Source organism: Schistocerca piceifrons, chromosome 9, assembly GCF_021461385.2.
Source record: "Schistocerca piceifrons isolate TAMUIC-IGC-003096 chromosome 9, iqSchPice1.1, whole genome shotgun sequence".
NCBI classification, from domain to species: domain Eukaryota; kingdom Metazoa; phylum Arthropoda; class Insecta; order Orthoptera; family Acrididae; genus Schistocerca; species Schistocerca piceifrons.
Genome location: NC_060146.1, coordinates 52,169,990 through 52,186,343, shown reverse-complemented (window position 1 = coordinate 52,186,343; position 16,354 = coordinate 52,169,990). Strand labels below are relative to the sequence as shown.

General features: G+C 46.3%; 1 protein-coding gene across 2 annotated transcripts in view; it reads left to right on the top strand.

Annotated features, from left to right (window-relative positions):
- Positions 1–16,354, top strand: part of LOC124716987 — a 225,313-nt gene that overhangs the window by 115,573 nt on the left and 93,386 nt on the right. The window contains exon 1 of one of the 2 annotated variants that reach the window (XM_047243611.1): positions 12,982–13,137. The exons of the other annotated variant lie outside the window; for it this stretch is intronic. Within the exon in view, the coding sequence (XP_047099567.1) occupies positions 13,117–13,137 (21 nt within the window). The 5' untranslated portion in view covers positions 12,982–13,116. Of the gene's footprint in view, positions 1–12,981; positions 13,138–16,354 lie in introns of those variants that run through there. 2 annotated transcript variants of the gene reach the window in all.

Here is a 16,354-nt window from a genome sequence, read left to right as displayed (position 1 = left end):
GGTGCCCGCTTGAAACGGCAAACACATCGCCGAAGCACCCACCACACGAGACCCAACAATCTGTGAATATTCGAGTTCACTCGTCTCCGACGCATTACTCTCACAACAGCCGGACGACTGCGACGCTTTGGGGACACCGCAGAGGTGCAATTCGTGTCACACACAACAGCGAAAACAGCAGGTTTTGCTAGCATCTGCATTTACGTTCAAGCATGAATTCCTGGGGATGTTTGCATAGTTTTGTTCAACCCCTGTATAGAAAGGAGAGAAGAAGTCTAGAAAAAGTTTGAATTTATATCTAAAGTGTATTCCAAGTCGCTAACCGCTCTGATTATCAAACAAACACTGGATGTGTATAGTCTGGATAATTTCAGTTACAATTTAAGAAGCGCTACTTTTTCACGTATCTCACTGTTTATGACGTCACGTCTCCTGAACCTCGCGTTCTGCAATACATTAGTTTACATGTATTTTCAGTGGTATACGTGGATACTACAATACTGGCCATTAAAATTGCCACACCACGAAGATGACGTGCTACAGACGCGAAATTTAACCGACAGGAAGAAGATGCTGTGATATGCAAATGACTAGCATTTCAGAGCATTCACACAAGGTTGGCGCCGGTGGCGACACTTACAACGTGCTGACATGAGGAAAGTTTCCAACCGATTTCTCATACACAAAACAGCAGATATCCGGCGTTGCCTGGTAAAACGTTGTTGTGATGCCTCGTGTAAGGAGGAGAAATGCGTACCATCACGTTTCCGACTTTGATAAAGGTCGGATTGTAGCCTATCGCGACTGCGGTTTATCGTATCGCGACATTGATGCTCGCATTGGTCGAGATCCAATCACTGTTAGCAGAATATGGAATCGGTGGGTTCAGGAGGGTAATACGGAACGCCGTGCTGGATCCCAACGGCCTCGTATCACTAGCAGTCGAGATGACAGGCATCTCATCCGCATGGCTGTAACGGATCGTGCAGCCACGTCTCGATCCCTGAGTCAACAGATGGGGACGTTTGCAAGACAACAACCATTTGCACGAACAGTTCGACGACGTTTGTAGCAGCATGGACTATTAGCTCGGAGACCATGGCTGCGGTCACCCTTGACGCTGCATCACAGACAGGAGCGGCTGCGATGGTGTACTCAAGCTGAACCTGTGTGCAGCAATGGCAAAACGTCATTTTTTTCGGATGAATCCATGTTGTGTTTACAGCATCATGATGGTTGTTCTGGGTACTGATGTCTCAGGATCCATGCACCCAAATTGCGTGAAAATGTAATCACATGTCAGTTCTAGTATAATATATTTGTCCAATGAATACCCGTTTATCACCTGCATTTCTTCTTGGTGTAGCAATTTTAATGGCCAGTAGTGTACTATCATGACTACTGATGGCAGAAGGCCACAATGTTTCAAAATGCTACCAGGGCTGATGGCCCTCAAGGTGCACAGAAAGAGAAGGAAACGCAATAAGGTGACTGAAAGATGCAAAGTTAAATTCTGCAAATTAAGGTCAAAATGGCTCTGAGCACTATGGGACTTAACATCTGAGGTCATTAGTCCCCTAGAACGTAGAACTACTTAAAACTAACTAACCTAAGGACATCACACACATCCATGCCCGAGGCAGGATTCGAACCTGCGATCGTAGCGGTCGCGGAGTTCCAGACTGAAGCGTCTAGAACCGCTCGGCCACAGCGGCCGGCGCAAATTAAGGAAATATGTATTGCAACAATCGGTAAAACAATACATTAAGTTTAAAAATTTCCCTTTTGCAAGACCAATGGTGGAAGGCCCACAATAACTTGTAAAATCTTTCAGAGGAAATTACAATAACCTTTCAAGAGCAGAAGGTGATAATGTTTGGGCTTGAAGGAAACTCTGACAATATGTTTCCAGGGCTGAAGGCCCACAACTAACCTTGACAAATTAAAAATATAAAATACAGTTAAATTACAACATTAAGACTGCGAAAAGGATAATTAAAAGAACAGCCCTCAGGAGTCTCCAGTGGATCTGTCTGCCGTCGTTAGGCGAGACAGGTGGTGAGTCCAGCTACACTTAATGCGTGCGAACCCAACAGTCACGGACTTACCGACCAACCGCTTGCTTGCCACGACGGAGTACACGAGAATTCAAGGCCCCCCTATCCCCAAACAAACGCGTATGTGAGCTGAGCTGCCACAACTACACACCATGTTTGGCAGCAACAACAGGTGAGGAAAAGACACTGCCTAAAAACTACGTTAGCGGCCAGGGCATGTAACCAGAACACTAACGGCCGCAAGGCAGAAAATTCCACTGGTTCACTTAACTACGAAACAAGATAATACGGTTAACTTGACCCAAAATGAACACTGCCTGAATTTACGTTAGCAGCCATGGCAGGTAACCAGAACACGAAAATAAGGAAACGTCCGATCCCGCCCATCTGCTTTGACCCATGACGTCACAAATATGGCGGAAACGACCATAAACCACGATTCCAATATGGTGCATATAAAGTCGTTACGTACACATTATGAGGACGAAAATACATCGAAAAACAAACACACACACGTTCCACAAAAAGCCTAATGACACTAACGGGACAAGCGCGGGAAATAGGGGGTTTTTGGGTGAGGACAAACTAAATATAAATGCATGTCTCGACTTCCACGTATTTTCTTTTCTTTTTAATGGAGAATACTACGAACAAATGGAGGGAGTCGCCATGGGTAGCCCACTCTCACCGGTGGTAGCGAATTTGTACATGGAGAACTTCGAGGAGGAAGCCCTGTCGTCATCCGAATGGAAACCTACTTGCTTTTTCCGTTACGTGGACGACACGTTCGTCATCTGGCCACATGGTATGGATAAACTCCTTGACTTCCTGACACATCTAAACTCCATACACCCCAACATCAAATTCACTATGGAGACTGAAACGGAGGGTAAATTACCTTTCCTTGACGTCTTGGTCAAGAGAAGGGCTGACGGCACCCTAGGTCATGGGGTGTATCGGAAGACAACGCACACTGATCTGTATTTGCACGCAGACAGCTGCCACCATCCTTCACAGAGGAATGGGGTACTTAAAACTCTAGTACATAGGGCGCGCACTATCTCTGACGCAGAGAGTCTACCCCAGGAATTGGAACATCTGAGAACTGTATTTCGAAAAAATGGGTACTCAGAGTGGCAGATTCAACGTGCTCTCCGCCCAACCACTGCAGCACAACCTGTTGAGATGGATGAAGTCACGAGGGAGGAGGTAGGCACTGCATTTATTCCATACACAGGCACACTCTCGGGGAAAATCGCCCGCATTCTGAAGAAACACCGGGTCGGAACTGTGTTTTGTCCTCCAAATAAAACTCGTGCACTGGTGGGGAGCGCCAAAGATGATCTCGGTTTGAGGAAGGCCGGCGTGTACCAGATTCCGTGTCAATGTGGCAAGTCGTATATTGGTCAGACGATGCGTACCGTCGAGGATCGATGCCGTGAACACCAGAGGCACACTCGACTGATGTATCCGAGCAAGTCGGCGGTCGCTGAACATTGTTTGTCGGAAAATCACGCCATGGAGTATGACCGCACGAGGATTCTGGTACAGACGTCGAGATACTGGGACAGCGTTGTTAGAGAGCCCATCGAAATTCGCACCAATGACGACCTCATAAACCGTGACTGTGGCTATGATCTTAGCAAGGCTTGGGAACCAGCGATTGGGTTAATCAAGAGTAAATCGAGCAAACGTATAGTTGTGACGACCATGGCGGACAGAGCCATCACACCGACGTCATCTCAGACGCCGTCGCAATCTGTTCCACCGCGCGACCGTGGCGCGGGACGCAGACGGTGGAGGGAGCGCGCCGCGGGCGGAGGGTATTTAAATCGGCCGCCGCCGCGACCGAACCCAGTTCCGTCTGAGCAGCCATAGCGTACGGATCTCCGTGCCGGCACGTTCACAGGAGCTCAGTCCGTCAGTTCACCTGATGATGGCGACATGTATGATCGCCGAAATATTGTGCCCGTTGGACACTATAGACCGGCAGCACACCCGTGGATATTTTGATTAAATATAAACAAATTTAGACACCCACCCCCATACAAAACCACGCAAAACGACGAAAAGAACCGACATCACAAAACTCCATCTGGAATCGGACACTTCCCTTGACCTTTTATCCTTACGACATCTGCACATACAGCCGTGCGTGGTCCGAGACGCCGGAACTTTAAGCAAGCCTCATTTATTCACGACATATTGAACATTTCACAACTTCATCCAAAAATCCGAATAGTTGAAGAAATTTTATTAGAGACAACGCACTGTGCCCCATCATAGCCAACAACAGAAAACTGTTGACCCTGTCAGTCATATCCATACCTACCAAAGACATAAAAAAAGCAATTTACCAAAATTCACACACGACGCCACACTCGCAAACTAAACCAAAAACATCACCTAACACACCACCAGAGAGCGCCACCGTTCGCATCAAAACTACACGTACAAACACGCCACTCTCACAAACTAAATTCCGCGCCGTCGTGACGTCACACACCACAACAGCCTTACATCACGGGTCAAAGCCGACTAGTTGGATCGAACGCTTCCGTTGACCCCAGAACACTAACGGCCACAAGGCAGAAATTCCGCTGGTGCACTTGACTAAGGGTAAATTAATTTGATCAGTTCCACCTGACGGCGTCTATCTCGAAAACTTCACTCGTTGTTGCTCACAGGAAAACCTCCACAACGGCAACGCCGGAAACGACAGCGTAATGCTCAAAACCACTGAACCTTCACGTCCTGGGTCGGCGAGCGACAATACTCGTACCGATCGGACAGCTCCAGACAGACTCCGCCACTGCGCAGAGACCGCCACCGGCCCAGTCGACTACGCCGCACGGAGAAGTCCTCGTGCCAACCAACCGGCCAACAATCCACCAAGTCAGGCCCGGCCTACGTGATGCGTGGCGACAACGGTGGGGCGGGTGATGTCTACGCAGTTGTCACTACTGCTGCAAGCCGGCGACTGGCTGGCCCGGGCTGCGCTCCAGACGCGTCGCAACTCCCTGGCAGGGCCCAACTCACGACCCGAACTGCCGCCGCGAACTCTCCTCCTCGCACGTTCCGACCCAGTCCACGACAGTTTTTTTTTCTGTATTGTGATTTTAAACACCTTATACAAAGGCGGGCTGTCAGCAGCATACTACGCCGCTCTTTGGCCTTGAGTTTGACAATAAGTATTACATATAGGTGGCGCAGAGAATACAATCAAAACGGCGGGCAAAAAAAGTAGACACTAAAAAACAAAAAAAACATGGAGCCGTTCACGCTGGACGAGAAACATCACTAACACTAGTTGACACAGCGCACATAACATCGATGATGGCGACGGAACACGTGAACAGTGGTGGCGTGACGGCGAACAAACACTAAAGACAAACGAAGGCACACACACGAGACACTGACGGCGATGATTTCCGGCGCGCGAATGTTCACTGAGCGTGTCCGAGTCCGGGGGCCTGCCAAGAGAGGAGGAGGAGGAAGGGGAGTGGGAGAGGGAGAGGGGAGAGCAGAGATGCCATGGGCAGGGGAGATAGGGGGAGGGAGGAAGGGGGAGGGGAAGGCGTGGGAAGAGGGGTGGGGGGAGGGGATGGGGGAAAAGGAAAGAGAAGGGAAGGGAAGAGAAGGGAGGGAGGGTGCCTAAAGGAAAGGACACAGGAAGTGGGGGGGGGGAGGATCAAAGTTGATAGGAGGGGTAGATGGAAGGGAGGAGGACATCATCAGGGAGGGGGAGCTGGCGGAAGCCACCTTGGGAGAGGGTAAGGAGGGTGGAGAGATGGAGACCGGGTGGGTCGTGGGAATACAGGCGCGGCAGCGGGCAGGGGTGGGAGAGGATGGGTGAGACAAGCAGGTGAGGAGGATCGAGTTTGCGACAGGTGTACAGGATCCATATCCTTTCAAGGAAAAGGAGGAGGTGGGGAAAAACGATGAGATCGTACAGGATCCGCATGGGGGAGGGGAGACGGATGCGATAGGCGAGGCGGAGAGCATGGCGTTCAAGGATTTGGAGGGATTTACAAAAGGTAGGGGGGCGGAGATCCAGGCCAGATGGGCATAACAAAGGATAGGGCAGATGAGGGATTTACAGGTGTGGAGGATGGTGGAGGGGTCCAGACCCCACGTACGGCCGGAAAGGAGCTGGAGGAGACGGAGTCGGGAGTGTGCCTTGGCTTGGATTGTCCGGAGATGGGGAGTCCAGGAGAGGCGACGGTCGAGGGTGACGCCAAGCTACTTAAGGGTGGGAGTGGGGGCGATAGGATGGCCATAGATGGCGAGATAGAAATCAAGGAGGCGGAAGGAAGTGGTGGTTTTGCCTACAATGATCGCCTGGGTTTTGGAGGGATTGACCTTGAGCAACCATGGTTGCACCAAGCGGTGAACCGGTCAAGATGGGATTGGAGAAGGTGTTGGGAGCGCTGCAGGGTGGGGGCAAGGGCAAGGAAGGCGATGTCATCGGCAAACTGGAGAGGGTGGACGGGGGGTGACGGCGGCGGCATGTCCGCCGTACACAAAAGGTACAGAAGGGGGGAGAGGACGGAGCCTTGGGGCACACCGGCGGAGGGCAAAAAGGTGTAGAAGTCAGTGTTATGGATGGTCCACGACAGATGCCAACCGGGAAGTAATAGCAGCAGACCAAAGATCCTATCACAGGGGATACATCGATACGCGCTACTAGCGCCGATGACGGTCAGGCGAAACAGCGACTCAGTAAGTCCTGTAATTTAAAACAACGTGGCGAGAAGGAAATACGTTAAAACAGTGTGTAAAATACCAAATGGTGGGACGGCGAGCCATGCACGACTCAGTCGCCACTACGCCATCTGTTGTTGGACGATGTTGAAATCGTTATTAGTACATCTACTGTCCACCGTCGAAATCGATGTCGTCTCGCATTTGCAGATGACTTAGTTGTGATGGCAGATTCGATTGAAAGTTTGCAAATTAATATTTCAGAGCTAGATCAGAAATGTAAGGACTATGGTATGAAGATTAGCATCTCCAAAACGAAAGTAATATCAGTGGGAAAGAGATGTAAACGGATTGAGTGCCAAATAGGAGCAACAAAGTTAGAACAGGTGGACGATTTCAAGTACCAGATGATCAAAAAGTCAGTATAAGTTTGAAAACTTGATAAACCACGGAATAATGTAGATGGAAAGGTGAAAATTGACACACATGCTTGGAATGACATGGGGTTTTATTAGAACAAAAAAAAAGTATTGCTAGACGCGTGAAAGATGTCTTGCGCGCGTCGTTTGGTGATGGTCGTGTGCTCAGCCGCCACTATCGTCATGCTTGGCCTACCAGGTCCCTAGATCTCAGTCCGTGCGATTATTGGCTTTGGGGTTACTTGAAGTCGCAAATGTATCGTGATCGACCAACATCTGTAGGGATGCTGAAAGACAACATCCGACGCCAATGCCTCACCGTAACTCCGGACATGCTTTACAGTGCTATTCACAACATAATTCCTCGACTACAGCTATTGTTGAGGAATGATGGTGGGCATATTGAGCATTTCCTGTAAAGAACATCATCTTTGCTTTGTCTTGCTTTGTTATGCTAATTATTACTATTCTGATCAGATGAAGCGCGATCTACCGGACATTTTTTGAACTTTTGTATTTTTTTGGTTCTAATAAACCGTCATGTCATTCCAAGCATGTGTGTCAATTTGTACCTCTCTATCTACATTATTACGTGATTTATTCAGTTTTCAAATTTATATTGACTTTTTGATCACCCAGTACTTAGGATGCATTTTCTCACAGGATGACAACATAGTGAAAGAACTAGAAGCGAGGTGTTGCAATTTAATGCAGTGAGCGCTCAGCTACGATCTACTCTCTTCTGCAGGAAGGAAGTCAGTACCAATACTAAGTTATCTGGGCACCGTTCAATCTTTCGACCAACTTTGTTGTATGGAAGTGAAAGCTGGGTGGATTCAGGTTACCTTATCAGTGCGGTCGAGGTTACGGATATGAAAGTAGCTAGGATGATTGCAGATACTAGTAGATGGGAACAATGGCAGGAGGGTGTCCACAATGAGGAAATCAAAGAAAAACTGGGAATGAACTCTATAGATGTAGCAGTCAGGGCGAACAGGCTTAAGTGGTGGGGTCATGTTACACGCATGGGAGAAGCACGGTTACCCAAGAGACTCATGGGTTCTGCAGTAGAGGGTAGGAGGAGTCGGGGTAGACCAAGGAGAAGGTACATGCATTCGGTTAAGAATGATTTTGAAGTAATAGGCTTAACATCAGAAGAGGCAGAAATGTTAGCACTGAATAGGGGATCATGGAGGAATTTTATAATGGGGACTATGCTCCAGACTGAACGCTGAAAAGCATGTTGTTCTGGTCTTCAGTCCTGAGACTGGTTTGGTGCAGCTCTCCATGCTACCCTATCCTGTGCAAGCTTCTTCATCTCCCAGTACCTATTGCAACCTACATCCTTCTGAATCTGCTTAGTGTATTCATCTCTTTGACTCCCTATACGATTTCTACCATCCACGCTGCCCTCCACTGCTAAATTTGTGATCCCTTGATGCCTCAGAACATGCCCTACCAACCTATCCCTTCTTCTAGTCAAGTTGTGCCACAAACTCCTCTTCTCCCCAATTCTATTCAATACCTCCTCATTAGTTATATGATCTACCCATCAAATCTTCAGTATTCTTCTGTAGCACCACATTTCGAAAGCTTCTATTCTCTTCTTGTCCAAATTATTTATCGTCCATGTTTCACTTCCATACATGGCTACACTCCATACAAATACTTTTAGAAATGACTTCCTGACACTTAAATCTATACTCGATGTTAACAAATTTCTCTTCTTCAGAAACGCTTTCCTTGCGATTGCCAGTCTACATTTTATATCTTCTCTACTTCGGCCATCATCAGTTATTTTGCTACCCAAATAGCAAAACTCCTTTCTACTTAAAGTGTCTCATTTCCTAATCTAATTCCCTCAGCATCACCCGACTTAATTCGACTACATTCCATTATCCTCGTTTTGCTTTTGTTGATGTTCATATTATATTCTCCTTTCAAGACACTGTCCATTCCGTTCAACTACTCTTCCAAGTCCTTTGCTGTCTCTGATAGAATTACAATGTCATCGGCGAACCTCAAAGTTTTTATTTCTTCTCCATGGATTTTAATACCTACTCCGAACTTATCTTTTGTTTCCTTTACTGCTTGCTCAGTATACAGATTGAATAACATTGGGGAAACGCTACAACCCTGTCTCACTCCCTTCCCAACCACTGCTTCCCTTTCGTGACCAACGACTCTTGTAACTGCCATCTGGTTTCTGTACAAATTGCAAATAGCCTTTCGCTTCCTGTATTTTACCCTTGCCACCTTTAGAATTTGAAAGAGAATATTCCAGTCAACATTGTCAAAAGCTTTCTCTAAGTTTACAAATGCTAGAAACGTAAGATTGCCTTTTTTTAATCTTTCTTCTAAGATAAGTCGTAACGTCAGTATTGCCTCACGTGTTCCAACATTTCTACGGAATCCAAACTGATCTTCCCCGAGGTCGGCTTCTACCAGTTTTTCCATTCGTCTGTAAAGAATTCGTGTTAGTATTTTGCAGCCGTGGCTTATTAAACTGATAGTTTGGTAATTTTCACGTCTGTCAACACCTGCTTTCTTTGGGATTGGAATTATTATATCCTTCTTTAAGTCTGAGGGTATTTCGCCTGTCTCATACATCGTGCTCACCAGATGGTATAGTTTTGTCAGGACTGGCTCTCCCAAGGCCGTCAGTAGTTCTAATGGAATGTTGTTTACTCCCGGGGCCTTGTTTCGACTTAGGTCTTTCAGTACTCTGTCAAACTCTTCACGCAGTATCTTATCTCCCATTTCATCTTCATCTACATTCTCTTCCATTTCCATAATATTGTCCTCAAGTGCTTCGCCCTTGTATAGATCCTCTATATACTCCTTCCACCTTTCTGCTTTCCCTTCTTTGCTTATAACTGGGTTTCCATCTGAGCTCTTGATATTCAGACAAGTTGTTCTCTTTTTCTCCAAAGGTCTCTTTAATTTTCCTGTAGGCAGTATATATCTTACCCCTAGTGAGATATGCCTCTACATTTGTCCTCTAGGCATCCCTGCTTAGCCATTTTGCACTTCCTGTCGATCTCATTTTTGAGACGTTTGTATTACTTTTTGCCTGCTTCATTTACTGCTGAAAGGCATAATCAGTCTTAAATGATGATGATGATGATGATGATGATGGTGTGTATCCAGTCGTGCAGTACACTTCACACCGGTTTCACGACTGATGTATGACCCCTTCAACGTGTTGCTATATAGAATGGTCATCAGTTTACTTAGGTGTTGCGAAGTGCCTGTTTGTCATCTGAACAGTGACCGCAAGACAACCTGGAATGAGTGTGATCAGAGCGCTGGCGGGTCAGACTGCAACTGGAATACTGCAGTGGGTGCGACGCCACAGCGGGACAGGGAGCGGCCACAGAACTGGAGCAGACTGGCTGGAGCGTCGCAGCAACAGTTCCAGCCAGCTGCAGGCGCTGTCGTTAAAACTGCCTGCATCTCGCGGAACTGCCGCTACCGCTGTAAAAACGATATTAAAGCCGTGCAGGAAGCCATAGCCGTGCGGCACCAACTTTAACGGCCCCGAGTCACCCACTTAGAGTCTCGGAATTTGTCGTGTTACGAACTCGAGGGAGACGCTAAAACTTTTATTTGTAATAGATGGCCTAGATTTTCGTACGATTATCCTATGTTACGCTCCAGTTACATACGTACTTTCATTGCCCGCTAAAATACCGGGTGATCAAAAAGTCAGTATAAATTTGAAAACTAAATAAATCACGGAATTATGTAGATGGAGAGGTACAAATTGACACACATGCTTGGAATGACATGGCGTTTTATTAGAACCAAAAAAATACAAAAGTTCAAAAAATGTCCGACAGATGGCGCTTCATCTGATCAGAATAGCAATAACTAGCGTAACAAAGAAAATAGCAAAGATGATGTACTTTACAGGAAATGCTCAATATGTCCACCATCATTCCTCGTCAATAGCTGTAGTCGAGGAATAACGTTGTGAACAGCACTGTAAAGCATGTCCGGAGTTATGGTGAGGCATTGGCCTCGGATGTTGTCTTTCAGCATCCCTAGAGATGTCGGTCGATCACAAAACACTTGTGACTTCAGGTAACCCCAAATCCAATAATCGCACGGACGGAGGTCTGGAGACCTGGGAGACCAAGCATGACGAAAGTGGCGGCTGAGCACACGATCATCACCAAACGACGCGCGCAAGAGATCTTTCACGCATCTAGCAATATGGGGTGGAGCGCTATCCTGCATGACCATCGTACGTTCCATCAGGTGGTTATCAGCCAGGCTGGGGATGATGCGATTCTGTAACATATCGGCATACCTCTCACCCGTCACGGTAGCAGTTACAAAACCAGAATCACGCATTTCCTCAAACAAAAAGGCCCGATAACGGTAGATGTGTTACATCCAATCCATACCGTGACTTTCTCGTCATGCAATGGAGTTTCCACGACAGTTCTAGGATTTTCGGTAGCACAAATTCAGCAGTTGTGGGCGTTGACAGACCCTCGGAGCGTGAAATGAGCTTCGTCAGTCCACAACACGTTACTCAACCAGTCGTCATCTTCTGCCATCTTTTGAAACGCCCACACCGCAAATGCCCTCCGCTTCACTAATTCCCCAGGTAACAGTTCATGATGCCGATGGATTTTGTACGGATAGCATCGGAGGGTACGCCTCAGTGCCAACCAAACAGTAGTGTATGGAATGCCGGTGCGACGTGCGACTGCACGAGCGCTGCCTTCCCCGTGCATAGACGAACCCGCTACAGTCTCCATTTCTTCCTGAACTGTCTCAGCAGCAATACGCCTCGTGCTCGGTCGGCCACTACGGGGTCTATCGTCCAAACAACCCGTGGATTCCAACTTCGAAATCATTCTCGCCACAGCTGCATTTGTCAACGGACCTTTACCCGTTCGTAGCGCTGAACTAGCACATTCCCCATTCTGATAATACAGCTTCACTAAAAGCGCCTTTTCAGGTAACGTCAACATGCTGCGACTGCTGGCGCATCTGATTCTCTCTCTCATTACAGCTCCTTTTGTACAAGATTGTCATGCGCAGTCACTGACATTTTGCTGTCCAGCGCCGTCGGTCGGACGTTTTGTGAAATTTGTTTTTTTTTTGTTCTAATAAAACCCCATGTCATTCCAAGCATGTGTGTCAATTTTTACCTCTGTATCTACATTATTCCGTGGTTTATTAAGTTTTCAAATTTATACTTTTTTGATCACCCGGTACAACCGAGAGCTGTTATTAATGCCAACTGTATGCTTCACCGTGTTAGACATGGTAAAGTGTTGTGTTTTTGTCGGATCATACTTTTGTCCATCCTCCACTCTTGTAGCTCTGCTACGCTACACTGCAGTGCTGTCATACTTGTGTCGGACGAAGACACGTGTCACGCTTTACGCTCCCTAGACTGAAGCACGCGCTTTCCGGCTACTTGCCGCAACTCGTTAAGACCCTCGCTCAAAGCCGTAGGCTATCGAATAGCCGGCTATGCGCAGTACGCCCGAAACCGTATCGTGTGACGCAGCGTTAAGGCCTGTTACAGAATCCCGGCGGTGACGCAGACACTCGCAGGGCCGTACACAGTCCGGAGGAAACGCATCCGTAGGCTTCCCCAACTATGACTACCGGCGCCTCTATTGCGTAATGCCGCAGATAAAAAGAAATGCGGCAGCGGGAGAAGACGTCGGAGGAGGAAAATGTTGGAGAGAGGGGAGGGTGGGGGGGAAAGCAGATAGAGGCGAGCCGGTCGCGACTGCGCATAAAAAGGGCCCGCGCAATGTCGTCGCGTGGACTATCGACTTGGCGAGTGCGTACTGGGTGGCCGAGCTGTGAGGACGACCTGTTGCAGGCCCCTGCACTAGCCTACACTCCACACACTCTACACCAGCGTCCAGCGGTGCGCCCCCAGGAGACAGCTCAACACAACTATGGCGCCTGCGGTGATCGTGGTCAGTACAGCTACTGTGCACTTTATCGTAGACCTGTAGACCGCTGCTCCAGCACGTAGGGTGGGGCGTTCGCCAGCGACGCATTCGTCCCTGCTTATTCTGAGCACCTTATTATGTATTTCTGTAGAGGAGAGCGTCGTTCCTCGCTACACTTTACAGACTTTCGCCTCTAGCCTTATCTGTAATAGTAGTTAAACGTATTTTCTTATTTTAAGGGGGGTAGGACGTCAAACGGGCCGACTTGGAGCACGAGACGCACCACAGGACGTTTTAATTTCCAGTGTCTATACTTTCACAAATAAACTCATAAGACTTTGTCAGCATCACCAGAAAGGATTCAGGATTCACACTCATTTCAGTGGAAGTTCGAAAACATAACGAAATAATTTTTCTTACATGTGAAATTTCATCATTTTTTTCACTTACTTCGCCGGCCGGAGTGGCCGTGCGGTTCTAGGCGCTACAATCTGGAGCCGAGCGACCGCTACGGTCACAGGTTCGAATCCTGCCTCGGGCATGAATGTGTGTGCTGTCCTTAGGTTAGTTAGCTTTAATTAGTTCTAAGTTCCAGGCGACTGATGACCTCAGAAGTTAAGTCGCATAGTGCTCAGAGCCATTACACTTACTTATGGCTGCCTTTGTTGCTATGGATACACCTTTCTTCATAAGTTAGAGAGATTCTTCGATGAATTTTGCACAGCATACATACCATACTTACAGGTGTATTAAACTCTAGAATTTATTTAATTTGCGAAAAAACGAATGAGTTGTTACATTTTAAACTTCATCTTTAGAAAAAACACAAATTTTGTAGTTAATTACCTCTATTTTTACCACAGTTTTTAATAGATGTGGAAAATTCTAGAGTTTCATACACCTTTAAGTATGGTTTGTATGCTGTGCAAAATTCATCGAAGAGTCTCTCTTACTTCTGAAGAAAAGTATACGTATAGCAACAAATGCTGCCATTAGTAAGTGGAAAAAAATGATGAAATATCACATGTAAAGAAAATTATTTCGTTATGTTTTCAAACTTCCACTGCTATGAGTGTGAATCCTGAATCCTTCCTGGTCATTCCGTCAAAGTTTTATGAATTTATTTGTAAAAGTATGAACAGTGCAAATTAAAATGTCCCGTGGTGCCTCTCCCGCTCCAAGTCGGTCCGTTTGACGTCCTACCCCCTTTAACCGATACAATTCACTTTACAAGTGCTGCAATCTATTTCTAGTAATTACCTTCCAAATGAAAGACTTGTCCCAGGCCACTGAGCCACACAAAATTATTATTATTATTACAAAATGTATATACAGCCACATCGGTCGCACTAAAGTTTTTCACAATTGACCGTGGTTTCGATTATACTAGGGCTATCTTCATCAGAATAAAAAATTACATGTGTTACATGTAATCACACCATGCTCAGACGTTATTAGCCATGGTGTGATTACATGCAACTCATGTAATTCCGATAAAGAATGCCCTAGTGCAATCGTAACCATGGTCAATTGACAAAAAATTTTGTGCGACCGGTTTGACTGTATACACATTCTGTAATTAAATAATGTACGGTTGCTGGATCTCAGCCAATAAAAATGTTTAAAACTTCATTATTATTATTATTATTATTATTATTTGCGCCGAGAACATGTAGGACCAGGCAAAGCATTCTCCCTCATTTGAGCATTCTTTCTGATCTTCAACGATTCTTTATTTTTTTTCTTTTCATGGAGTCACGATTCTCTGCTCATTTTGTCCCTGGTTTCTTTGGGACTTCATTCTCTGACCTAACATCCCTCTTGTATGTTTTGTCTCTGTGTATGTTTCTGTCTCGAACTTCTATTGGGTCGATTTGTGATTTTTCTAGGTCAAATCTGTTTGTGAGATCCATTTTGTTGTTGACCTGAGCCTTTGCATGTGTCACAATTCTGCTGATGAGTGTCGTTGGTGGTAGCATGCTGATGTATCTGTATAATTTTAACTTTCTGTTTCTTACATCTGTTGATATGTTTGACATCTTCTCTGTGCTTTTCCTAGAATGTTATGTGTATCCTTCTTCTATCGGCTTTCGACCGAGAAATCTTCTCATGATTCTGGGTCCTCCTTTCAGTATGCTTCCCATATCGGTTTTGTGTGGAGTGTTAGTGTCTCCCTCGTATACAATATTTCGGGCTTGATTACTGTTTTGTAGTGGCTGATCTTTGTTTGACTGGCCCCGTATTTCTTATTACACAGATTGTTCGGAAATTCCCATTATTAACTTCTAGAACTTGTAGAGGAAAGTGAGTACATGACCCTTTGAATGGGAATTTGCGTCGGGAAACGTACCGTTTCATTGTTACAGCCGTCAGAAAACGTTTGCTATTCATGCAGGCGACAGGTTAGTCATGGTGTCGGGGGTGCTTACGTCGGTTACGCTGATACCAATTGATGTCTATCCCACGTCTCCGACCTGGTTCAGGCCTCATTCACGTGTTTGTGAGTTTAGGACAACATGGTCGAGCACATGTTTGCAGAATACACCGACATTGCCCTTGTGTATGTATGGTGAAGCTCGTCGCCTTTATCAAGATTGCTATCCACAACGTCCGACTCGTCATATACCTTTTTCGCCACAATTACCCAAAGGCTGCGATAAGGGCGTACCTTCAGCGTCAACAGGCGTGACTGTGGCGCTCCAAGGACACGTCACACATCCGAATTGGAAGAAGCCGCACTGCTTCACGTTTCCTTTTCGTTTCTTTGGTTATTAATGTGCGGAACTGTAAAACTAGTGATGTAGTTGGCGACGCCCAATAAATGACTTGTAAAAGTGGTTGCATTACGAACATGTTTTCAAATGTTTGTAGCACGGAAACGGTACATTTTCGAACAAGGGTTCCAATCCAGAATATTATCTACTCAGTCCCCTCTTCAACTCCTGGAAGTTTGTAACGGGAATTTTGGAACATCCTGTATAAGTCTTGCCTTCTGTGAGATTTTTTCTTCTCCTTTAGGTTCAATGATTTCACCTACACATTTGAAAAGTCTAAGTCTTTTTATGTTGCCGCATTTTGTGTCTAATTTTTCTATGCTTAATTTTGAGTAGAGGAATTCACACTTCTGGAAAGAAACTTACGGGGGAACTTTTTCTGCGCATTCCTTTAGTATTTATGTTTGTTTGGTTGCTCTTGCTTCGTTATCCGACAGTATAGCCCGATCTTCTGCGAAAGTTAGTTT